Source organism: Panulirus ornatus, chromosome 73 (genome assembly GCF_036320965.1).
Source record: "Panulirus ornatus isolate Po-2019 chromosome 73, ASM3632096v1, whole genome shotgun sequence".
NCBI lineage: Eukaryota > Metazoa > Arthropoda > Malacostraca > Decapoda > Palinuridae > Panulirus > Panulirus ornatus.
The window spans coordinates 8,017,580-8,042,613 of NC_092296.1; the positions used below are offsets into that span (position 1 = coordinate 8,017,580).

The 25,034-nt window shown below is 40.0% G+C and overlaps 3 protein-coding genes across 4 annotated transcripts in view; 1 reads left to right on the forward strand and 2 right to left on the reverse strand.

The window, feature by feature from the left end:
• Positions 1–9,826: 9,826 nt before the first annotated feature.
• On the reverse strand, positions 9,827–17,179 carry LOC139748293 (heat shock protein HSP 90-alpha-like). Its single transcript, XM_071661280.1, has 5 exons — positions 17,038–17,179; positions 15,069–15,573; positions 14,043–14,197; positions 11,861–12,877; positions 9,827–10,758 (listed from the first exon to the last, which is right to left on the reverse strand). Exons 2-5 carry the CDS (start codon positions 15,571–15,573, stop codon positions 10,276–10,278), a joined length of 2,160 nt encoding a protein of 719 aa, XP_071517381.1. The 5' UTR covers positions 17,038–17,179; the 3' UTR covers positions 9,827–10,275.
• A 464-nt stretch (positions 17,180–17,643) lies between these two features.
• Positions 17,644–25,034, forward strand: part of Ccdc56 (Coiled-coil domain containing 56) — a 23,696-nt gene continuing 16,305 nt past the window's right edge. Inside the window, exon 1 of the mRNA XM_071661285.1 lies at positions 17,644–17,929. Within this exon, the coding sequence (XP_071517386.1) occupies positions 17,907–17,929 (23 nt within the window). The 5' untranslated portion in view covers positions 17,644–17,906. The remainder of the gene's footprint in view (positions 17,930–25,034) is intronic.
• Positions 21,241–25,034, reverse strand: part of LOC139748295 (heat shock protein HSP 90-alpha-like) — a 10,305-nt gene continuing 6,511 nt past the window's right edge. Inside the window, exons 4-7 of one of the 2 annotated variants that reach the window (XM_071661282.1) lie at positions 24,969–25,034; positions 22,280–23,293; positions 21,794–22,143; positions 21,241–21,612 (exon numbers count right to left, since the gene is read on the reverse strand). The exon at positions 24,969–25,034 is cut by the window's right edge and continues 89 nt beyond it. In XM_071661282.1, the coding sequence (XP_071517383.1) occupies positions 21,474–21,612; positions 21,794–22,143; positions 22,280–23,293; positions 24,969–25,034 (1,569 nt within the window). In that variant the 3' untranslated portion in view covers positions 21,241–21,473. Of the gene's footprint in view, positions 21,613–21,793; positions 22,144–22,279; positions 23,294–24,964 lie in introns of both variants that reach the window. The other variant, XM_071661284.1, reaches the window with a different exon arrangement.

Below are 25,034 nucleotides of genomic sequence, written 5' to 3' on the forward strand. Positions count from 1 at the left end.
TTCTGAAACCACACTGCTCTTCCCCAATCTGATGCTCTGTACATGCCTTCACCCTCTCAATCAATACCCTCCCATATAATTTACCAGGAATACTCAACAAACTTATACCTCTGTAATTTGAGCACTCACTCTTATCCCCTTTGCCTTTGTACAATGGCACTATGCACGCATTCCGCCAATCCTCAGGCACCTCACCATGAGTCATACATACATTAAGTAACCTTACCAACCAGTCAATAATACAGTCACCCCCTTTTTTAATAAATTCCACTGCAATACCATCCAAACCTGCTGCCTTGCCGGCTTTCATCTTCCGCAAAGCTTTTACTACCTCTTCTCTGTTTACCAAATCATTTTCCCTAACCCTCTCACTTTGCACACCACCTCGACCAAAACACCCTATATCTGCCACTCTATCATAAAACACATTCAACAAACCTTCAAAATACTCACTCCATCTCCTTCTCACATCACCACTACTTGTTATCACCTCCCCATTTGCGCCCTTCACTGAAGTTCCCATTTGCTCCCTTGTCTTACGCACTTTATTTACCTCCTTCCAGAACATCTTTTTATTCTCCCTAAAATTTAATGATACTCTCTCACCCCAACCCTCATTTGCCCTCTTTTTCACCTCTTGCACCTTTCTCTTGACCTCCTGTCTCTTTCTTTTATACATCTCCCACTCAATTGCATTTTTTCCCTGCAAAAATCATCCAAATGCCTCTCTCTTCTCTTTCACTAATAATCTTACTTCTTCATCCCACCACTCACTACCCTTTCTAATGAACCCACCTCCCACTCTTCTCATGCCACAAGCATCTTTTGCACAATCCATCACTGATTCCCTAAATACCTCCCATTCCTCCCCCACTCCCCTTACTTCCATTGTTCTCACCTTTTTCCATTCTGTACTCAGTCTCTCCTGGTACTTCCTCACACAAGTCTCCTTCCCAAGCTCACTTACTCTCACCACCCTCTTCACCCCAACATTCACTCTTCTTTTCTGAAAACCCATACAAATCTTCACCTTAGCCTCCACAAGATAATGATCAGACATCCCTCCAGTTGCACCTCTCAGCACATTAACATCCAAAAGTCTCTCTTTCGCACACCTGTCAATTAACACGTAATCCAATAACGTTCTCTGGCCATCTCTCCTACTTACATACGTATACTTATGTATATCTCGCTTTTTAAACCAGGTATTCCCAATCACCAGTCCTTTTTCAGCACACAAATCTACAAGCTCTTCACCATTTCCATTTACAACACTGAACACCCCATGTATACCAATTATTCCCTCAACTGCCACATTACTCACCTTTGCTTTCAAATCACCCATCACTATAACCCGGTCTCATGCATCAAAACTTCTAACACACTCATTCAGCTGCTCCCAAAACACTTGCCTCTCATGATCTTTCTTCTCATGCCCAGGTGCATATGCACCAATAATCACCCATCTCTCTCCATCAACTTTCAGTTTTACCCGTATTAATCGAGAATTTACTTTCTTACATTCTATCACATACTCCCACAACTCCTGTTTCAGGAGTACTGCTACTCCTTCCCTTGCTCTTGTCCTCTCACCAACCCCTGACTTTACTCCCAAGACATTCCCAAACCACTCTTCCCCTTTACCCTTGAGCTTCGTTTCACTCAGAGCCAAAACATCCAGGTTCCTTTCCTCAAACATACTACCTATCTCTCCTTTTTTCACATCTTGGTTACATCCACACACATTTAGACACCCCAGTCTGAGCCTTCGAGGAGGATGAGCACTCCCCGCGTGACTCCTTCTTCTGTTTCCCATTTTAGAAAGTTAAAAAAAAAAATACAAAAATACATGCAAATATACATACCTATACATCTCAATGTACACATATATATACACACACAGACACATACATATATACCCATGCAAACAATTCACACTGTCTGCCTTTATTCATTCCCATCGCCACACATGGAATGTGTTTTATATATTTACATTAATTACATTTTATATATTTACATTAATGAATGCTGAGATCATATGATCTTAACCTCATAACTCTGTGGTTCCTCAAGTATTGACCTCGCCTGTCATGCAGAAAGAAAAAAAGAAATCTGAAATTTTATTTCTCCATAGGAAATATGTCAGTCGTATATTTTTGAAGAAATTATTTTAAAAGAATGTTGTATTCTCCTTTGTTGGTGAGGGAGGGTATGGAGTAGATGGCAGACAGCAGGGATGCTCCTTATCCACTTGAATATCAGTTTGCAACAATATGTCTTTTGCAAGTGTGATTTTTTCTTTACATACACCTAATCACATTGAATGCTGTATGATTATTTTCCAGACATGATCTCACACTATATATTTGTATCATATACAAATATGAGAAAAAAGGAGAGATAGGTAGTATGTTTGAGGAAAGGAACCTGGATGTTTTGGCTCTGAGTGAAAAGAAACTCAAGGGTAAAGGGGAAGAGTGGTTTGGGAATGTCTTGGGAGTAAAGTCAGGGGTTAGTGAGAGGACAAGAACAAGGGAAGGAGTAGCACTACTCCTGAAACAGGAGTGGTGGGAGTATGTGATAGAGTGTAAGAAAGTAAACTCTAAATTGATATGGGTAAAACTGAAAGTGGATGGAGAGAGATGGGTGGTTATTGGTGCATATGCACCTGGGCATGAGAAGAAAGATCATGAGAGGAAGGGTTTTGGAAGCAGCTGAGTGAGTGTGTTAGTAGTTTTGATGCACGAGACCAGGTTATAGTGATGGGTGATTTGAAAGCAAAGGTGAGTAATGTGGCAGTTGAGGGACTAATTAGTGTACATGGGGTGTTCAGTGTTGTAAATGGAAATGGTGAAGAGCTTGTAGATTTATGTGCTGAAAAAGGACTGGTGATTGGGAATACTTGGTTTAAAAACAGAGATATACATATGTAAGTAGGAGAAATGGCCAGAGAGCATTATTGGATTATGTGTTAATTGATAGGCACGCAAAAGAGAGACTTTTGGATGTTAATGTGCTGAGAGGTGCAACTGGAGGGATGTCTGATCATTATCTTGTGGAGGCAAAGGTGAAGATTTGTAGAGGTTTTCAGAAAAGAAGAGTGAATGTTGGGGTGAAGAGGGTGGTGAGAGTAAGTGAGCTTGGGAAGGAGACTTGTGTGAGGAAGTACCAGAAGAGACTGAGTACAGAATGGAAAAAGGTGAGAACAATGGAAGTAAGGGGAGTGGGGGAGGAATGGGAGGTATTTAGGGAATCAGTGATGGATTGCACAAAAGATGCTTGTGGCATGAGAAGAGTGGGAGGTGGGTTCATTAGAAAGGGTAGTGAGTGGTGGGATGAAGAAGCAAGATTATTAGTGAAAGAGAAGAGAGAGGCATTTGGATGATTTTTGCAGGGAAAAAATGCAATTGAGTGGGAGATGTATAAAAGAAAGAGACAGGAGGTCAAGAGAAAGGTGCAAGAGGTGAAAAAAGAGGGCAAATGAGAGTTGGGGTGAGAGAGTATCATTAAATTTTAGGAAGAATAAAAAGATGTTCTGGAAGGAGGTAAATAAAGTGCGTAAGACAAGGGAGCAAATGGGAACTTCAGTGAAGGGCGCAAATGGGGAGGTGATAACAAGTAGTGGGGATGTGAGAAGGAAATGGAGAGAGTATTTTGAAGGTTTGTTGAATGTGTTTGATGATAGAGTGGCAGATATAGGGTGTCTTGGTCGAGGTGGTGTGCAAAGTGAGAGGGTTAGGGAAAATGATTTGGTAAACAGAGAAGAGGTAGTAAAAGCTTTGCAGAAGATGAAAGCCGGCAAGGCAGCAGGTTTGGATGGTATTGCAGTGGAATTTATTAAAAAAGGGGGTGACTGTATTACTGACTGGTTGGTAAAGTTATTTAATGTATGTATGACTCATAGTGAAGTGCCTGAGGATTGGCGGAATGCGTACATAGTGCCACTGTACAAAGGCAAAGGGGATAAGAGTGAGTGCTCAAATTACAGAGGTATAAGTTTGTTGAGTATTCCTGGTAAATTATATGGGAGGGTATTGATTGAGAGGGTGAAGGCATGTACAGAGCATCAGATTGGGGGAAGAGCAGTGTGGTTTCAGAAGTGGTAGAGGATGTGTGGATCAGGTGTTTGCTTTGAAGAATGTATGTGAGAAATACCTAGAAAAGCAAATGGATTTGTATGTAGCATTTATGGATCTGGAGAAGGCATATGATAGAGTTGATAGAGATGCTCTGTGGAAGGTATTAAGAATATATGGTGTGGGAGGCAAGTTGTTAGAAGTAGTGAAAAGTTTTTATCGAGGATGTATGGCCATTCTTTCTTCTGTTTCCTTGCTCTACCTCGCTAATGCGGGAGACAGCGACAAAGTATAATGAAAAAATAATACATATATCTTGTGCGTTATTTTTGACATACATATGATATACATATTTTGAGAGGCAAAACTTCTTTTATATTGATATTTTCCATGAGTGCTTGCTGTTTCCTGCATAGCAAGGTAGTGCTAAGAACAAACGAAGAACAGCCTCATTTGCTAACATTCACTCTCTAGTGGTTATAAATAACGGAGCAAAACCATAACATTCTATTTATGGTCAAGCCCCCCACATACCATTCATTTTTTTTTTTTTTTTTTTTTTTTGCTTTGTCGCTGTCTCCCGCGTTTGCGAGGTAGCGCAAGGAAACAGACAAAAGAAATGGCCCAACCCACCCCCATACACATGTATATACATACGTCCACACACGCAAATATACATACCTACACAGCTTTCCATGGTTTACCCCAGACGCTTCACATGCCTTGATTCAATCCACTGACAGCACGTCAACCCCGGTATACCACATCGCTCCAATTCACTCTATTCCTTGCCCTCCTTTCACCCTCCTGCATGTTCAGGCCCCGATCACACAAAATCTTTTTCACTCCATCTTTCCACCTCCAATTTGGTCTCCCTCTTCTCCTCGTTCCCTCCACCTCCGACACGTATATCCTCTTGGTCAATCTTTCCTCACTCATTCTCTCCATGTGACCAAACCATTTCAAAACACCCTCTTCTGCTCTCTCAACCACGCTCTTTTTATTTCCACACATCTCTCTTACCCTTACGTTACTTACTCGATCAAACCACCTCACACCACACATTGTCCTCAAACATCTCATTTCCAGCACATCCATCCTCCTGCGCACAACTCTATCCATAGTCCACGCCTCGCAACCATACAACATTGTTGGAACCACTATTCCTTCAAACATACCCATTTTTGCTTTCCGAGATAATGTTCTCGACTTCCACACATTCTTCAAGGCTCCCAGAATTTTCGCCCCCTCCCTCACCCTATGATCCACTTCCGCTTCCATGATTCCATCCGCTGCCAGATCCACTCCCAGATATCTAAAACACTTCACTTCCTCCAGTTTTTCTCCATTTAAACTCACCTCCCAATTGACTTGACCCTCAACCCTACTGTACCTAATAACCTTGCTCTTATTCACATTTACTCTTAACTTTCTTCTTTCACACACTTTACCAAACTCAGTCACCAGCTTCTGCAGTTTCTCACATGAATCAGCCACCAGTGCTGTATCATCAGCGAACAACAACTGACTCACTTCCCAAGCTCTCTCATCCCCAACAGACTTCATACTTGCCTCTCTTTCCAAAACTCTTGCATTCCCTAACAACCCCATCCATAAACATATTAAACAACCATGGAGACATCACACACCACTGCCGCAAACCTACATTCACTGAGAACCAATCACTTTCCTCTCTTCCTACACGTACACATGCCTTACATCCTCGATAAAAACTTTTCACTGCTTCTAACAACTTGCCTCCCACACCATATATTCTTAATACCTTCCACAGAGCATCTCTATCAACTCTATCATATGCCTTCTCCAGATCCATAAATGCTACATACAAATCCATTTGCTTTTTTAAGTATTTCTCACATACATTCTTCAAAGCAAACACCTGATCCACACATCCTCTACCACTTCTGAAACCACACTGCTCTTCCCCAATCTGATGCTCTGTACATGCCTCACCCTCTCAATCAATATCCTCCCATATAATTTGCCAGGAATACTCAACAAACTTATACCTCTGTAATTTGAGCACTCACTCTTATCCCCTTTGCCTTTGTACAATGGCACTATGCACGCATTCCGCCAATCCTCAGGCACCTCACCATTCATATACCTTGGTTCTTACTGACATCATATTGCTTCCTGTATACCATAACACTTTAATTCACTTTATCCCATGCACGCCACATACCCATCAGCACATTCAGGTCCCAACATCTCATAGCATCTTTCATTCCATCCTTCCTCCTCCATGGTTTCTCCCTTTTCCTTTTCCACTTCATGTCTGACATGTTTACTCTCAGTCACCCTCTTCATATATTCAAACTATTTCAGCACACTCCCTTTAGCTCATTCATACATACTCCTCTTACCACCACACCTCACTAGCCTTATCATCTCTTATTCAGTCAACCCTATTTACACCACATATTGTCCAAAACATAACATTGCCAACACATCCACTCTTTTCTGTACTTTTTTTTTTTCATCTAGGGCTCACACCTGACATCCATATAACACCACTGGGACTGCTGTACCATTAGACATACCCATCTTCTCCCTCACAGACAGTGATCTCTCTTACCATAATCTTCAGTGTGCCAAAGACCATAACCCCTTACCCACCCCTCCTACAGTGTGGTTCACTTCAGTTCCCATGGTTTCATTTGTTACAAAGTCCACTCCCAGGTATTTAAACATTCCTCTTCCTCCAGGTCCTCTCTTTTCAAAATCATTCTCCATCTAACCTGTCCCTCCACTGCTAAACCTAAATAATCTTTTTTTTTTCAACCTTCTTTCACATCCACCACAGGCATAATTTCATCATTAAACATTACCAGATCCCACCCACCTCAGACTGAAGAACAGTTCCTCCCTCTCCAAGACTTCCTTACTAGCGTAGCCATAAAAAGATTAAACCATTGTTTGCTCAGCCAGATTTGCTTGATGACCCCATGTCTGATTCTTTCTTCTGCATCCTTCCATTATCCCTCTTGATGTAAACAGGCAGAAGTAAGGGGATTTCTTTTTGCTCCCAAATAACTACCAGAGCAGTAAAAGAATATTTTTTTAGAATTATTGATTTTTCTTTTCTTGTTATTGCTTGTTCATTAGAGGCCAAGTAGAGCAAAAATATTATATATGTTCAGTGCAGGCAGCACCCGACCCACCAATTGAGAATCACCCTTGAAGCAGACCTTCCTTTACATGAAATCATTAACTTTCCTCTCTTGCACACATATCTTACTCCCTTGATAATAACTCCTCACAACTTTTGATACATTGTCTCCCACATCATATATTTGTAACACCTTCCACAAAGCATCTCGATAAACTGCATCACTCTGACTGTTGCTATTTCTTCAAAGCAAATTCTTGACACCACACATCCTCTGCCACTCCTGAAACCACATTTCCTTCCCATACTGATGATGTGCATGCCACTACCCCCTCAATTACTGCTTTCCCATACAATTTACCAGGTATGCTGAACAAACTTATCCCTGTGTAATTCAAGCATTCATTCTTGCTTGTCAAGCCTTTATATAAACATTCTGCCAATCTGCAGGTACCTCACCTTGGTCCATAGATGCTGTGAAAATCAGACTGACCATTAACAACATCGCCCCCTTTCTTAAGAAATTCATCCACTATCCGATGTATTTTAGTCGCTTTGCCACACTTCTTTTCACTAAATCATTTGCCATAATATTCTCACTTTGTGTACCTTCAAGTCCCCAACACCCCATATAGCCACCCTATCATCTGACACATTCACACATTCAGCAGGCCTTCAAAGTATTCACTCTTATCTTTTTTACATGCCTTCTTTGCCTTTTATCACTTCATTTGATCTCTTGTTCTCCTCATACTGTACACATCCAAACATTTTCTTATTGTCCCATTTGATCTCGTTCTTTTCACTCTGTACACTTCCTTCCAAAGATTTTCTTATTTTCCCTGGTTTGCATATATTCTCTCACCCCAATTATTGTTTGCCTTTATTTTCAGCCCCTGCACCCTCCTTCCCTTCCCTTCCTTACATATATCTCCCAGTTACTTTTGCTCTTTCCCTACATGAAATGTTGATACAGATCTCTGTTCTCATTTACTAGCAAACTTAACTTCCTCATCCTATCACCCATTATCCTTTCTGATATGACTGTTTCCCACTTTCTGCATGCCACATTTCTCTTGCACATATAACCAGTGCTTCCCTAAATATCCCCCATTCCTCACTCACTCATCAAGTTTAACTTAGTTTCACATGTCATTATTCATAGTTTCACTTGTCATTATTCATGCAATCTTCCCTAATATCTCCTCATACAAGCCTCTTTTTCAAGCTCATTCACTTTCACCACCCTTTTTCCACCCATACCATTTTCTCTTCCTAAAGCCTCTACAACCTTTCATTCTTTCCTCCACCAAGATATGGTCAGACATTCCACCAGCTGCCCCTTTTAGGACATTTACAACCAGTCTCTACCATGCATATTAATTAGAACATGATAGTATTGCCCACCCATCCTCATACATTTATGTATGTTCCCCTTAAACTAGGTATTCCCAGTCACCAGTCCTGTCAGCACACAACTCCATAAACTTAACACCATTTTCACTCAGGGTGGGTTCCCTATGTTCTTCAATTATACCCTCAACTTGCATGCAATTTAACCATCACCATTACTTGATCCCTTGCATCAAACTTATTTACTCACCTCCTCCAAAAGTACTCTTCTCATTACCAGATGCATAAGCACTAATAATCACCGAATCCTTGTAATTTACCTTCAATTTCACCTCATCAGTCTGGAGCTCACTTCCTTACACTCCACACATTCTCACTTTTCCTTCTGTTGTCCTGCAGCACGTAAAAGTCAGTGATATCCACTGAGTGGGACAAGAACTGCAGTGTTATGTGTATGATGGGTGAGTTCAGGACATTTTAATGTTTTCAGTAAGGAAGATACATCTCAGGCATGTAGGGTCATGTGATGTGTTGGCATGGTGTTTTTGATGCTAGAGAGATTGATGATGTCCAGGATGCAGTAAGAAAGCAACACTTGCACATGCCTGGGTAATATAGTTTCATATGAGTGCATATCTGGTTAAGTGAAATGTAAGCCTGGGTTGGAGGGGTCTTTGTTTGGTCCTTTTTAAGCCTTTACAATATGTGTATGTTTAACCTGTGTTCATGTGTGTAGGTGGAGGGACGGAATTGTTAATTTAGGTTGCTGCAGTGTAAAGAAGTGGTAAACTTTTTACCATATTTCTTCTTGGGTTGATGGTTGGTTATGAAACAGTTTTAGTGTAAGGGGACTACATTTGTTGCAATGAACTAGATAGCTAGCATATTGAGGTAGGACTGTATTGGAAGCACAGTATCACACGAGACCATTCTGTTCACACTAGTGTTCAGTGTCAAGACACTGAACACTAGAAAAACTTAATGGATGTTTTGTAATTGTCTTATTTAGTCTCATCCCCAGCTTGAATCAGTAAAGATACAAGTTAAAGTTGACCATTTCCAAAGTGCATTTTTGTTCATGTTTATTCTGTCATTGAGCATGTCATCAGATGTCTATCACATGTTGTGTTCAAGTATGCTGAGATGAAATCCATGATCTCAATGGCAAAGAGACAATCAAAGAGATTAGAGTAAAAGTAAAGGAAATGAATATGGCCTTCTCCTCTTCCGAAATTCCAGTAATGTGAAGATACACAAAGGCAAGTTTTCAATTGTCGGTTTATTTACAAAATATTTCAGTTTTATGCGGGTTTTGATGCAGATGAGAAGTGCGGTCATTGCTGCTCCGTGTTGGTTTAGATTAATTTTGAGTTTTGAATTCTTCATATTTATTTTGATGAAGATGTGGTTGGCATCTGGTTTCATGATGTAACCACTGAACAAATTGTATTTTATTTACTTATGATATCTGAAATTCCACCATGGTGGTCGGTTAAAATTTGAAGAAGTATAACCTCACACATTCTTTACAGCTCTGGCTGCACAGTTACGTCTTGTTTACTGGACGGATGATATGTATGTGAGACAATGTGACAAATTATTATGAATGACCTTAGATAGGAAAAGATGATATGAGAAAAGTATGCAAGAAATCTCGAGTGGTTTCATTATGACGTGTGATGATGATTAAAAACATGTCATTCAGTATCTAGACTAATCAACTTCCTCCATACGTGAGGCATCCTCATCATCACCCTCAAGGGGTGGCATGTCATCCATTGGGTTCAGATCTTCTGGGATATCAGCAATGTCTTCATCATCAATACCCAGACCCAGACTGATCATCCTGTAGATCCTAGAAGCATGTATCCCAGGGTCATCCAGATTGAAGCCAGAGGCCAGGAGGGCTGTCTCAAACAAAAGCAACACGAGGTCTTTCACTGACTTGTCATTTTTATCAGTCTCAGCTTTCTGCCTGAGGCTTTCAATGATGCTATGATCAGGGTTTATCTCTAAGTGCTTCTTGGCGGCCATGTACCCCATGGTGGAAGTGTCACGCAGTGCCTGAGCCTTCATAATGCGTTCCATGTTGGCTGTCCAGCCATACTGTGAGGTGACAATGCAACAGGGGGATGTCACCAGACGGTTGCTCACCAACACCTTCTCTACCTTCTTGTCTAAAATGTCCTTGATAACCTGAAATACATTAGAAATACATTATAAGTGTTATCTAGATTCAAGCACATCTTTCCAAGCGTGGGACACATGTTATTTCACCACTGGTGGATATGTTTAATGAATATGGCCTTGATAAATATAATAATGTTATATCTATATAAGATTTATCAAAAGTTTACTCTAAATAAACAGAAACCATCATTGACAAACTTAATGGTCTGATAAAGTTAGTAACCTAGTGGATACGGCAATAGGATACAACTAAAGTATTTTGTTGCAACAACAAAAAAATTCTTATCAGACAGTAACATATCATACCCAAAGTTTTTTGAAGGATCGGTAATCATTATCGTTTGTAAAGAATCTGCAATTGATCTTTTGTGAAGAATAAGCAGTCATTCTTTTGTGAAGGATCAGCAATAAATCCTTTGTGAAGGGTCAGCAATCAATCTTTCGTGATGAATCATCAATTACTATCTTTTGTGAAGGATCAACAAAGTTTCTGAAGGTTCAACAGTCACAAAATCTTGATTAAAAGGGTCAAAATGATTTCTGTAGGATCAACTCACAAAGTTTTGAGAAGGTTCAACTTGGGCACAAACTTTTGTGAAGGATCAAGTCACAGAGTTTTATGAAGCAAAGTTCTGTGAAGTGACGACCATCACAGTTTTGAGAAGGATCGTCAGAGTTTCGTAGGGGATCAACTGTCACAGACATTTGTAAGGGTTCAATAGTCATAAAGTTTTGTGATGGGTCAGAATAGTCAGAGAAGACAGGGAACATTATCTAAAAACTTATCTAGTAAGGAACATTTGTCTCACAAGGGAGTCCAGGAATTCACCTGTTATGGAAGATTTGTCTCACATGGGAGCCCATGGGTTATTTCCAAGTGAGATAAACCTTTGATGTTCCATACCAGACTGCATTTGTTCACCCAACAGGAAGTTGATATGTATGATAAGCCTACCAGTGTTTCATATATCAAAATGAAACATAGTTAGACCCTGACATATGTAAAGCATTCAAAAGTATAAAAAAAGAAAAATTACAGGTTAAGAGGGTTTGCTTTCCTTCCTGCCCATCCTAAGAAAATTCTGCCGTAATGTGCATGAGGTCTTACCTTACAGAGGTTTTCCAGCTTCTTCTTCTGTTCCTCAGTCTTCTTCTTTTCTTCCTCATCCTCTGGTAGATCTAGGCCCTCCTTTGTAACTGAGAGAAGCTGCTTCCCATCATACTCTTTCAGCTGCTGAACACAGTACTCATCAATAGGATCGATCATGTAGATAACCTCAAAGCCTCGTTTCTTAACCCGCTCAACAAAGGCAGAGTTGGCCACAGCTTCACGGGTCTCCCCAGTTATGTAGTACATTTGCTTCTGGTTGTCCTTCATGCGGGACACATAGTCTTTTAGGCTGCACATGTCATCACCTGAGGCTGAGGTGTAGAAGCGCAGAAACTCTGCCAGCTTTTTGCGATTGGTGGAGTCTTCATGGATACCTAGCTTGATGTTTTTGGAAAAGTTCTCGTAGAACTTCTTGAAGGAGTCCTTCTCTTCTATAAGCTCCTCAAACAGCTCCAAGGCTTTCTTTACCAAATTCTTACGGATGACTTTCAGGATCTTATTCTGTTGCAGCATCTCTCGAGATATGTTGAGAGGAAGATCCTCAGAGTCTACCACACCAGTGATGAAGTTAAGGTACTCAGGGATGAGCTCCTCACAGTTGTCCATGATGAACACACGACGCACATACAACTTTATCTTGTTCTTTTGTTTACGGTTTTCAAAGAGATCAAATGGGGCACGACGAGGTACAAAGAGCAGAGCACGGAACTCCAACTGACCCTCAACACTGAAGTGCTTGATAGCCAAGTGGTCCTCCCAGTCATTGGTTAGAGACCTGTAAAACTCGCCATACTCCTCCTGTGAGATGTCATCAGAGTTGCGGGTCCACAGAGGCTTCGTCTTGTTCAGCTCTTCATCTTCCATGTACTTTTCCTTGACTGTCTTGAACTTTTTGGACTTCTCGACACCCGTGTCGGCTTCCTCATCAGCACCAACGTCCTCCACCTTAGGTTTGTCACCCGTGGCCTCCTCTCCCTCTTTCTTCTCTTCTTCCTCCTCATCATCTGGTACTTGCTGAGGACATTAAAAGAATCAGTTAAGAAGCTAAAGATTTATTATATGCTACCAGCTGAAGACATACACAATGCAACATTAGCATTAATAACTGCTTGATTTAATCCATGCAGAACTAAATTTAAATATGCTAGTTTGTTAACCCTTTCACTGTGCCAGGCTTAAAAATCCAATGTACACTTTGGTCTAGGATATCATCAAATACTGTAAAGTTATATCTCCACCATAAGTTTGTTATTACAGTCAATGAGAACATACTTTTCTAAATAATATTACAACTTGTCATTAAACAGAGTGTACATCTACTCTGCACTCGTAAACTCCACTGCTTAGCATGTAATGTATGGAATTTAGGAGTACTGTTGAGACATTCATAGTGAGTGGGACGTGTGGTATATTTGAAAGTGCTTCTGTCAAACAAATACTATTACCTTAAGTTTATATCAAATATTCATTATCTTGAAAGATTGTCTTACAATGTACAACCTAGTCCCTCAACTAAATATTACATAATGTTAGGGTGCCAATCTCTTACAAGCATCCTTGATATCTCCACATATGATGGCAAGTGTGTGGAAAATATTAAACATTAATGTCTGCCAACAATCCACCGGAAGTCACTACAACATGAATGGCGATATATTTTGTCTTAAGGCAGAGACAACTGATACAAGAATTATATCAGATTTTATACCCCAACCTTAGTGGACTCATGGAAAAAGATTACCAAGATGTACATGACCTAGCCACAGTGAAAGGGTTAACTAATCAGGGATCAAAGACATAAAGCCAGACTTGCAAACATACAGAAACTTAACAAACGTAATATACTTAAGAGGAAGATCAAGAAATATGGTAAAGACATAAATGAGTGTATGGAGAAGACAATGCTAGATGTAAAGGGATGACAAACCAACAGAAATTCAGGAACGAAAAATGTATCAAAGAAAGAATAAGATTTGATATTAAATGGAAAAAAAAATAAGACAAAAGTAAAAAGAAAAATATGGGCATAAAGGACAGAAGGCAATGGGAGGAAAGTGGATCGGTCGTGAGTGAAACAGTTCTGCAGGAAAAGACAGTGTGACTGTGAGGAGTGCCAGAGAAAGCAGCAGGTCAAGAGTATGGTATAGGAACTGTAAAAGACAGAGGTAGTAGAGCTTACCTTGTCCCTCTCCTTCTCTACCAACAGCTTGATGGGATACCCGATGAATTGGGAGTGTTTCTTGACCACCTCCTTGATTCGGCGTTCCTCCAGGTACTCGCTCTGATCCTCTTTCAGGTAAAGTGTTATCCTTGTGCCACGAGACAAAGGGTTGTCTGAGGAACAGAATGAGTCTGTGAGTATTAGGAGATTTTGTCTGAGAAGTATGGGGAGTCTTAGAATATAGAGCTGTCAAGAATATGGCGAGTGTGAGTATTGTGGGGAAGGGGTGAAGTAATGCAGGGAACTGGCCAAGAGAACTGTATTTGTTTATACAACTGTAATGTATTGTTGATTTACACCAGCGGAATGTGGTATCAGGTCCCTAGTGGATGTTATATTAGCATACCAGCGAAGTGGTCAGCACACCAATTTAGTGTAGTGTCAGCTCACCGATGTAGTATGGTGTAAGCATACAAGTGTAGTGTGGTGTCAGCAGTTGTAGTATGGCATCATTACACCAGTGTAACGTGATGTCAATCCACAGGGTTACTATGGTGTCACCATACCACTGTAGGGGTGTCAGCATACCATGTAGCATAGTTTCGGTATAACACATTTGTATGGTCTCAGAAGACAAGTGTAGTGTGTTGTGTCAGCGCCCCATTCATTGTAGTGTCACTACACTACTGTAGAGTGGTATCAGCAGACCAGTGTATTGTCACCGTTCTAGTGTATTGCAATGTCAGCACACTAGCATCAGTACACCCGTGTAGTTTCAGCACACCACTGTATTGTACTACAGTGTTAGCAACACAAATATCAGTTCAGTGGTACAGTATCTGTTTAATAGTGTATTATCAGTACACAAGTGCTGTATCAGCACACTAATCTAATTTCATTAGTACAGTAAGAGTACACCATTATGGTGTAGAATCAATTCAGTAGTGTAGTATTATCTCAGTAGTTTACTATCAGTCCACAAGTATCAATGCACAAGTGTCAGCATAGCAGTATAGTGTGGTCAGCACACCAAGTTTTACTCACGTGTGTCTGAGCGGATGGTGAAGGATCCTCCGGCCGCTGACTCCCAGGTGTACTGGTCGTCATCATTGTGTTTGGAGGTGACTACCACACGGTCGGCCACCAGGTACGCAGAGTAGAAGCCCACACCGAACTGGCCGATCATGGAGATGTCGGCGCCGGCCTGCAGTGCCTCCATGAAGGCCTTGGTGCCCGACTTGGCGATGGTGCCCAGGTTGTTGACCAGGTCGGCTTTGGTCATGCCCACACCGCTGTCGATGACGGTGAGGGTACGTTCGTTCTTGTCGACCTCGATCCTGATGTACAGGTCCTTGCCTGACTCAATCTTGGACGGGTCCGTTAGAGACTCGTAACGGATCTTGTCCAGCGCGTCGGACGAGTTAGAGATGAGTTCGCGCAGGAAGATCTCTTTGTTGCTGTAGAAGGTGTTGATGATGAGGGACATCAACTGGGCGATCTCAGCCTGGAAGGCGAAGGTCTCCACGTCATCCATTCCTTCTTCGGGCATCTGTGGAAGCAACACGAGACTAGTAGGATTCACAGCTCGCCATGTACATACGAGGAAGCATTGTCATGCAAGATGTACAAAAGAGCAGTGACCAGAAGAAAACCTGGTCCCTCAGCTAACCGACTTACGCAAATGACGTCCTCTGCGCCACAAAAGGTAATCCACACCTTGTGCTCGAGTTTCCTCTACACACGGTTTTTGCAAACTCGTCGCGCGCCGCTGGTACCAGCCTTCACCTCGCATCATCTCAAATGACGGATATCAACCTCAAATATATGTTTAGATTCTGAATATGACTAAACTCGATATAAAAAGCATTAATTTACTACCTCGTGTCAACGCCATCAACTCCATGGACCCTAGCGATGGGTCTTAAGGGATTAAATTTGTCATTACTATATTGTTGTTACTCTGTATGTTCAACGTAAACATTTAAGTAATCCTCAAGTCTTCTTGCCTTCGCAGGTAGAATCGCGCGAACTGACCTAGGCTACAGAGTGCTACATATTTGCCTAATATCACCACTAACCCTGCCTCCCATAAGGTAGGCAGGGTTGCTATGTATCGCCACCAAGTGGCACCCAACTCTGCCTTCTATCAGGCTAGAGGAGACATATACGCCCTCAGGGTACGCTGAGAGGGGGAGTGACAAGGGGAAAGATTGGGGGGGTAACATACGCCCTAGGAGGCTGACGCCAGAATTAGCTCAGGCCGCGTGGCGGGGTTGGCGACCGAGCGCGCGTGAGGCAGCACATGGTGGCACCGGCTCTTGAAGCTTCTCGCTCGTGACATTCAACTTTTCCGGTTCATGTCCGTCTTCACCAAGCTTCTGGTGTAATTAGACTTAAGCTCACTTACCTGTTACGTTAACTGGCGAGGCAGTATTTCCCCTAGGTTTAATGACCACAAGTTAACTTCTTTTTACTACGCAATGCTACGAAATCTCTTACGTAATTCTCTAAGTTTAATAAACCACAAGTTAATTTATGCGGATGCATTGCCACGAAATCACTTAAATTAATTACAAGCTTACTCATGCTTTCAGTTAGATTTTGGTGGCTGATAGGATTTTAAGAGATATGCTAGGCAGTTAAAGGGTCATAGCAATATGATACAATTGACATTACATCCACTCAACTGAGAGAAGTTAAGAGTAGGTTTCTTTAAACCTTATTCAAATTAGTTGAGGTTAAATATGTACGTTAAACTTGAGTTATTTTATAACACGACCCGGATTAGCAAACGCTGAAAGTTTGGGTGCCGGATATATGAGTAGGGTAGAACACTGGATGGAATCACTGCTCTCTATATATAATTTTAGCTTGTCTTCTGTCGTTCTCATCTTAGTTGCAGGCAGGCCCAGTCCACAACAAGAAATACTGTCGTAATTTCCAAGTAACGATTGAATGATGTAACTATTCACACGGTAAGTCACTAGCTCCAACAAATATCAATTATTCTCACCTTTGCTGTGTTTGTGTATTATTGGGTTACCAAATAAACCCAAGAAATTGGGTGGCCACTTGGGACAATGTTAGCTTCCTGGGGTGTCACAGGTCTTGCCCGAGTGCGAACCGGTGTGAGTGAACACCTCCCATGCGGCGGGTTTTATAACCTCTCAATCTACTGGTTTGTTGCCAAAGACTAACCTAGAATTATACATTTGCTTCTAGATCATAACCTGTTACAAGCAGTTGCATTACGATTAAAATGTCATCTCTCTTGTCTTATACTTTTGAGCGTTCAAGTTGTACATATTGTGTAAAGTGGGTAATGCTGAGTTGAAAGGAAAATGCTAACTTGAATGGAAACATCAGTTCGTATTTTTGGATTGTATTTAACTATTCTGTCCATTTAAATGTGCTGGATTTGGAATATTCAAGTTGAATACAATCGATCAACAATACTCATTCCGCATGAGTGAAAGTATGAAGAGATTAAAGATAGTAAAGCTAAAGGGAAGGGCCTCAGAAGGTTGAATGAAAACGGGATGTGTGTGTGTGGAATCTTCTCGAAGTGTCTCGAAACTTCGGCGGAAGTGGAGGATCGGTAGAGTTGGGGGGTGGAGGAAGTGACGTTTTGACCACACTGAAAGCCCATCCATTTCATAAGAAAATGAGATGAAAACGAAAAAAAAAAAAAAAATCGCGTCATGTGTACTAGAAACGTATCGACTAACCAACTTTAAATGTATTTTTGGACCGGTTTTGTGTGTGTACTGTACAGCGTTTTGAAAAGAATATGTTCGTGTCATTGAGGCACGAGGGAGGATTGGTGCAACACAACAAGAACAAACATGGATGATTAACAAGAATACGTGAGGTGTGGAAAGCATGAAGAACAGTGTACATACAGAGTAAGTTCTGGACACTTCGGTCTGTAAGTTGAACACATTTCTTCTATAGACAAACGTTTCCCTCAGCTTAATATTTCTTCATGAACTAAACTCCCCTCATTCTTAAGGTTTACAAACTAGTGGATGTATTTTCCATCATAGGCTACAATGTAATTATATTTGCCCGTGGTCATGTACTTCCCTATTTACCAATGTGGGGTATTATTAGCAAGGAATGATGGAGAACTTCTGGGAAACTCGCCACTTTTCCTTATTACAAAAAAAATTTCGTCCTGGGAAAAAGGACAGGAAACGACACATTATGATACGAGAATTATTCCTTTACTTAGTTGTGTCGGTATTGCTGAATGGATTGATTGATAGTTATTGGAATGAATGAAGTGGGAAGCATAGATAAATATTGTTTAACTTTATCAAAAGGTTAGTGAAGTATATTTGTGCTTTGTATTTTACGTTATCACAAGTCACTGAGCATAACTCATGGTATATTTTTTTTTGTAATTATCCCTTCATGTTGTATATCTAGACGAATAGTTTTAGAAATAGAAATGAAAATCTTTACTCAATAGCTCGGTAAACCAATGAGTGAGGGATTCATTTCATCAGGCCTTAATTAACTAGGCTTTGACTTGACATGGGGTTACTTTAACCTGACTTAACGGCTTACTTCGACCTGACTTAACGAGTTAATTTGACCTGATTTAGTCATCACTGTACTCAAGGGTTGTACCAATGTGCTCAAGAGATGTTGAGATTTATGTGGGTATAGAAATGTTAAGGTCCAATGATACCTAAAGTATTTCAGCTCAACAAAAACATGAGAAATGAAGGTGTAGAAGAAAGACAAAAGGCTTTTCTCGCAGATTTGTATTCTGTGAAACACTTACGTCTTACTAAATAATGTCTAACACCAGCAATTGCTAAAGAGGATATTGGTTTTTAACGTTGGACCAAAAGTCCACATCAAGGCCCGGCTTTAGTTGACGTATAGAGGATTATGAAAGGGAAACAAAAGGGGGAAAGTATTTATGCATTATTGTAAATGAACAACTGTCTTATAAAGTCTGCCAGGTCATGGTTGTTGGGAAAGTTAAGTTGTCTTAACACATGGTGTCACAGGAATCAAATTTAGAGGCTAGTATGATCTACTGAAAGTTATTCTCGTTTTCAGGTTATTCCCATGTCTGACATTAAAGTTTTTTTTTTTTTTTACATGTGTATCAAGAGCCTGACAAGTGAAGATTTAAATCGTGCCATCATAATTGCAACGATACATAGTGGATGGCGGTACGGTAGACATGATCCTTGCAGCTTTTTAGAGACGTTGTTAAATATCATTCACCTCAGGAAATAGAATTCTACGCACGTTAAACGCCGTTGTTGTACGCTCCTGACTAGGATCATGGGATGCTTAAAGATTAACTAATTAAGTGAAAACTATTCACTGAAGTTTCATATATTTGGTCTTATCCAAAAATGCAGCCAGATCATGACAAATTTTGTCACCATGGATTGCAGCATTTTGTAAATCCTCTATAGCCTCTTTACTCCATTAGTTTTTGAGGCCATCATATATATGTGAAAGTTTCCTCAGTTTTTGAGGCCATCATCATATATATGTGAAAGTTTCCTCAGTTTTTGAGGCCATCATGATGTTAAAAGTTTCCTCAGTTTTTGAGGCCATCATGATATATGTCAACGTTTCCTCAGTTTTTGAGGCCATCATATGTTAAAAGTTTCCTTAGTTTTTGAGGCCATCATCATATATATGTGAAAGTTTCCTCAGTTTTTGAGGCCATCATGATGTTAAAAGTTTCCTCAGTTTTTGAGGCCATCATGATATATGTCAAAGTTTCCTCAGTTTTTGAGGCCATCATATGTTAAAAGTTTCCTCAGTTTTTGAGGCCATCATGATATATGTCAAAGTTTCCACAGTTTTTGAGGCCATCATGATATACATGTTAAAGTTTCAAGTTTTGTCATAGCAATTTTATGAAATATGGTAGGTTAATATATCAAACAAGTGTCCACGGCCTCTACTTCACACTAGATGCTCATTGACGTGGTTATCCATAATTTTCGAATGAAATATTGCATTACAAACCCTTGCTGCCCTTATTTATTGCTATGGAAAATACAGTTGTCATTTCAGTTTACTGACGTTTTTAAGATTCGTCAGGTCCATCTTTTTAACGGCCCATTCTCAATGTCCTTTCCGGTAGACAAAATTGTTGAAATGGCTAAAGTCCCATGAAATATTGTAACCGTTTCACCTACTTTTCTAACAAAAATTTCACATCAGATGCATCAAATACTTCCTTTTTGATCCAATTTTTAGTGTTACCCAAAAAATATTTAAACATTAAATTACATTTCAAGTGCATAGGAGGAGCCTTCCAATCGTCTTGAGACTTTCCTAAAGTGGTGACCAAGGGCAGCAATCTATAATGCAGTATCCTAATATTAATGACATTTCAAAGTCAAGAATCTTAAAGCTCTAAGTTGTACACATCCTGCTTAATTGGAAGTAACATCAATCAATGTAATGTTAGCACTTCAATTTTACTTAAGAGTAAAGTTCCCAATGTGTTAACCAAGAGGTTGTATAAAATGGCTGGATTTTCTTTCAAATACATGATAGGTTCAGCTCTCCCTATGGTTTAGTTTCATATTAAATCTTCCCACAAATGTTTAATTAAAATCAGTTATACATTGCTGAAGTATACCTACTTCAAAAAACTAAGTGGCCACAAAAACAGCGATCGCTATACGTCACTTCCCACACCTCAAAGGTGCATGTAAAGTATGATGTGGTTGCAATAACTTTAATGGCTGAAACATTTTATAAGTAGTTTAGTTTTGATATGCAACATAAGAGACTCATTGCTCTAACCAAACCATTTTCTAATATTCGGTGTTATTTGTATGTGGATAATAACAATTTACAAATGTATATTCAAATTACAGATCCACAACCATTAATTCATCCGTTCTAAGTTCGCAACACTTCTAACGTGACGGCATTTTCCATTCATGCAAACAAGTCTAAATCCAAAATGTTTAAACTCAAAATCAAATGTACAAAAAATTTTGAACCAAAACTTTTACGAGAAAAAATAAAATATACAATCTTAATTCCTTATAATCCTTTAGGATTTCTATATAATGCAGGTTTAGTACATTAGAATTCCTTCTAACTTCTACTAGAGACAACCCTAATAGTAAAATGTTAGGAAGCTCACATGAAACTCCTGCAAATGCAAGATCAACCATACACTATTCGCTCAATTGTACAAAGGCAACTCAACACATTTTTGTCAGAATATTTTATTACAAAAACTTAGGACAAAGAAATATTTACAAAAACTATAACTAAATAAATATACATAATGAAAATATTCATTGCCATGTTCATTAGTGGAATGAGTTCGGAATCAGATCTGAAAGCCCCAAATCCTTTAAACGTAACATAGGCATCGGGATCCAGATCCTGATTTAATGAGAATAACTTTGGTATGCCAAAAAGTATTAGTAGTATAGAAGCCTAGTCCACTTCCTCCATTCGGGATGCATCTTCTTCATCTCCCTCAAGAGGTGGCATCTCTTCAACACTAGCAGCAGTGTCTGTGCTCTCTTCAACTGGCGTGTCATCATCTTCAATGCCCAGGCCAAGTTTGATCATTCTGAAAGGATACCAAGATTAAGTCCCCAAAGGAAAGCCTATCAACAGCACCGATTGGGCTGAAATGTCAGTTGGGCTGAAATGTCAGTTTCAAAGTTTATCACGATTTTCATATAATAAGCGTTCCACATCATTTTTACACTATAAATAGACCTTACAGTACCCATTTTTTTGTCATTTACCTGTAAATGCGGCCAGCATGAACACCAGGATCTTCCAAGGTGAATCCCGAAGACAAGAGAGCACTTTCGAACAGTAACATGACTAGATCCTTCACAGACTTGTCGTTCTTGTCAGCATCAGCCCTCTGACGGAGGGTCTCTATGATACTGTGGTCAGGGTTGATTTCCAAGTGCTTCTTAGCAGCCATATACCCCATGGTGGAGGTGTCACGCAGTGCCTGAGCCTTCATGATGCGCTCCATATTTGCTGTCCAACCATATTGTGATGTGACAATGCAACAAGGAGAAGACACCAAACGGTTGCTTACTACCACTTTTTCTACTCTCTTGTCCAAAATATCCTTGACAACCTGGAAGAATGTAAAATTTAATAATTCTGCCACACATTGCCATTAATTTTCAATATACAAGAGAAATCAATTCTGGCACACTAAAATATTAAAGGTGTAATTAAGGAACATCTTTCAATTTAAAGCAACAACTTACCTTGCAAAGATTCTCAAATTTAGACTTCTGTTCTTCAAACTTCTTTTTTTCTTCCTCATCCTCTGGGAGTTCTAATCCTTCTTTGGTGACTGATACTAGCTGCTTTCCATCATATTCCTTCAACTGTTGTACACAGTACTCATCAATGGGCTCAACCATATAAACCACCTCAAAACCACGCTTCTTTACCCTTTCTACAAATGCAGAGTTCTGTACCTGCTCACGGCTCTCACCAGTGATGTAGTAGATGTGTTTCTGGTTTTCCTTCATGCGAGAGACATAGTCTTTGAGAGAGCACATTTCATCCCCTGAAGCAGATGTATGGTAGCGCAGGAACTCTGCTAACTTCTTGCGGTTGGTGGAGTCTTCATGAATACCCAACTTTATATTCTTTGAAAAGTTTTCATAGAATTTCTTGTAGTTGTCTTTATCGTCTGTCAGTTCCTCAAACAATTCTAAAGCCTTCTTCACAAGGTTCTTGCGAATGACTTTCAGAATCTTGTTCTGTTGCAACATCTCCCTAGAAATATTCAGTGGTAGGTCCTCCGAATCTACAACACCATTGAGGAAGTTCAGGTATTCTGGTATCAACTCCTCACAGTTCTCCATGATGAACACACGACGCACATACAACTTTATCTTGTTCTTCTGCTTGCGGTTCTCGAAGAGATCAAAGGGGGCACGACGGGGCAGAAACAGCAGAGCACGGAACTCCAACTGACCTTCAACACTGAAATGCTTTACAGCCAAATGGTCCTCCCAGTCATTTGTGAGGGATTTGTAGAATTCTCCATACTCTTCCTGTGAAATATCATCAGGGTTGCGAGTCCACAGGGGCTTGGTCTTGTTCAGTTCCTCATCTTCAGTGTATTTCTCTTTTACAGTCTTCTTTTTCTTTTTATCCCCATCTTTCTTGTCAGCATCTTCATCTTCACCAACATCTTCAATCTTTGGCTTATCTTCTTCCTTCTTCTCCTCTTCTTCCTTTTCTTCCTCCTCATCATCAGACACTTCCTATTGAAAGAGGGAAAAAAAATTATTAGCAAAATAGCTTACTATTTCCATTCACTATATTGTAAAACTCATGAGTATTCCAAAACATTCCTTGGCTTTAACTCTCAAAATTTTGCATCACCACTAACCATGTACTTGTTATCCAATCTAAACTAATTTCTTCTGAAGGTCCTTATTCCATTTCCCACTTTTTCTATTATGGGGGTTTGGAGGCTAAGTTCGTACAACCTCGAGTCGTACAACCTCAAGCCGATACACACAAATCCTCAGTACTGACATGCATATGAAGAACTAGTGAAACTGTGACAATGACATCTATAAACACAGTAATGGAAATGCCCCATACCAAATTAAAAAGTCCATCTATGTCCAGCCAAAAAAGGGGTCTGGCAAGTCGTAATGGTATGAATCGAAATTATTACCTTTTAATAAAATATGTACAAGTTCAAGACTTGGGTGGCCCAGTCAAGTTTGTGCCAGCAGTAAGAAACCAACGGCCTGCAAACAAATACTGGGATGCAACGCTTATTTGGCCTGCATAAGGTTTTTCATTATTCCGAATGTTTCACGTGACCACACTGATGGATTATACATCAGAGCAAAAACCAAAAGCGACAGAAACACTGGTATCTATACGAATGACAGGAAAGTGGACTACCTTATAAATGTTATAAATTATATACTCGTGTGCAGGTTTTCAGGTGGTATCAATCAAATTTGTTAACAAGCGAGACTGATGCCCACCTTAATAATCTTCTTTTTGGCATCAAGCAAAAGAAAACCCAAGTTTCACACCTACTCATCGAATGTTTGCATTAGAATCAATTCTTTATTATAGTAAATTTACCACCATGCACTCATTTCCATCTTTATAGGTTTACAGATTCTCTGGTACTTTCTAATAGATTGAAAAGATGCCTCAACCGTAATAAACTGCGACTAAATCACTATTGGCAACCTTAGGCTTAAAAATTTTCTAGCATGCATTATTCATAGACTTGTGGCAATATTCAACCAGATGCATTTAAATGGATAATTCCGATTTTAAGCTTTTTTATGGCATACATCTGGCCCACCATCCATTCATTCATTGATTGACGCAATTGAGCCCAGAGGCAAAAAGGTTGCAGACTCCAATTATATGCCATCAAGTGGCCTTTTACATCTTAACTATTGGTATTCACTGCATTGAAAGAGGAGGCAACAGAGAAACGAGGTTAAGTATGGAAGTGATGCAAAGATGGAGCAAATGATAATAGAATCAGGGCCTGAACCTCAAGAAGGCAAGGTATAAGGAATGCTAGGATGACATGCCGGCAATGGGCTGAACAAAGGTGTAGAAAGTGGTCAGGGGAAATAATGGTCTGTGGAGCCTGGTCGTGGATAAAGGGCTCTGGTTTGGGTGGACTACACACTTAAAGTGGATACAGGAATGAGGATATTTTGTCATCCGTTCCTGGAAGTACCTTGCAAATGCGGGATATGTGAATCGAGAAAATACATACATAAACACTTTCCCTCAATACAATTTTTTCCCTGGAATAGCAAGGAAAAAAAAAATCCACAGTATGCCAGACCACTGAAAAGCTTTTGCATCTTCAATTTTCAACAGTTGCTGAAGTACAATGATGACATACTTCAGATTGATACACTACCATATAATGTAAACACTTGCCTTGTCCCTTTCTTTTTCAACAAGCAGCTTGATGGGATATCCAATGAACTGTGAGTGTTTCTTCAC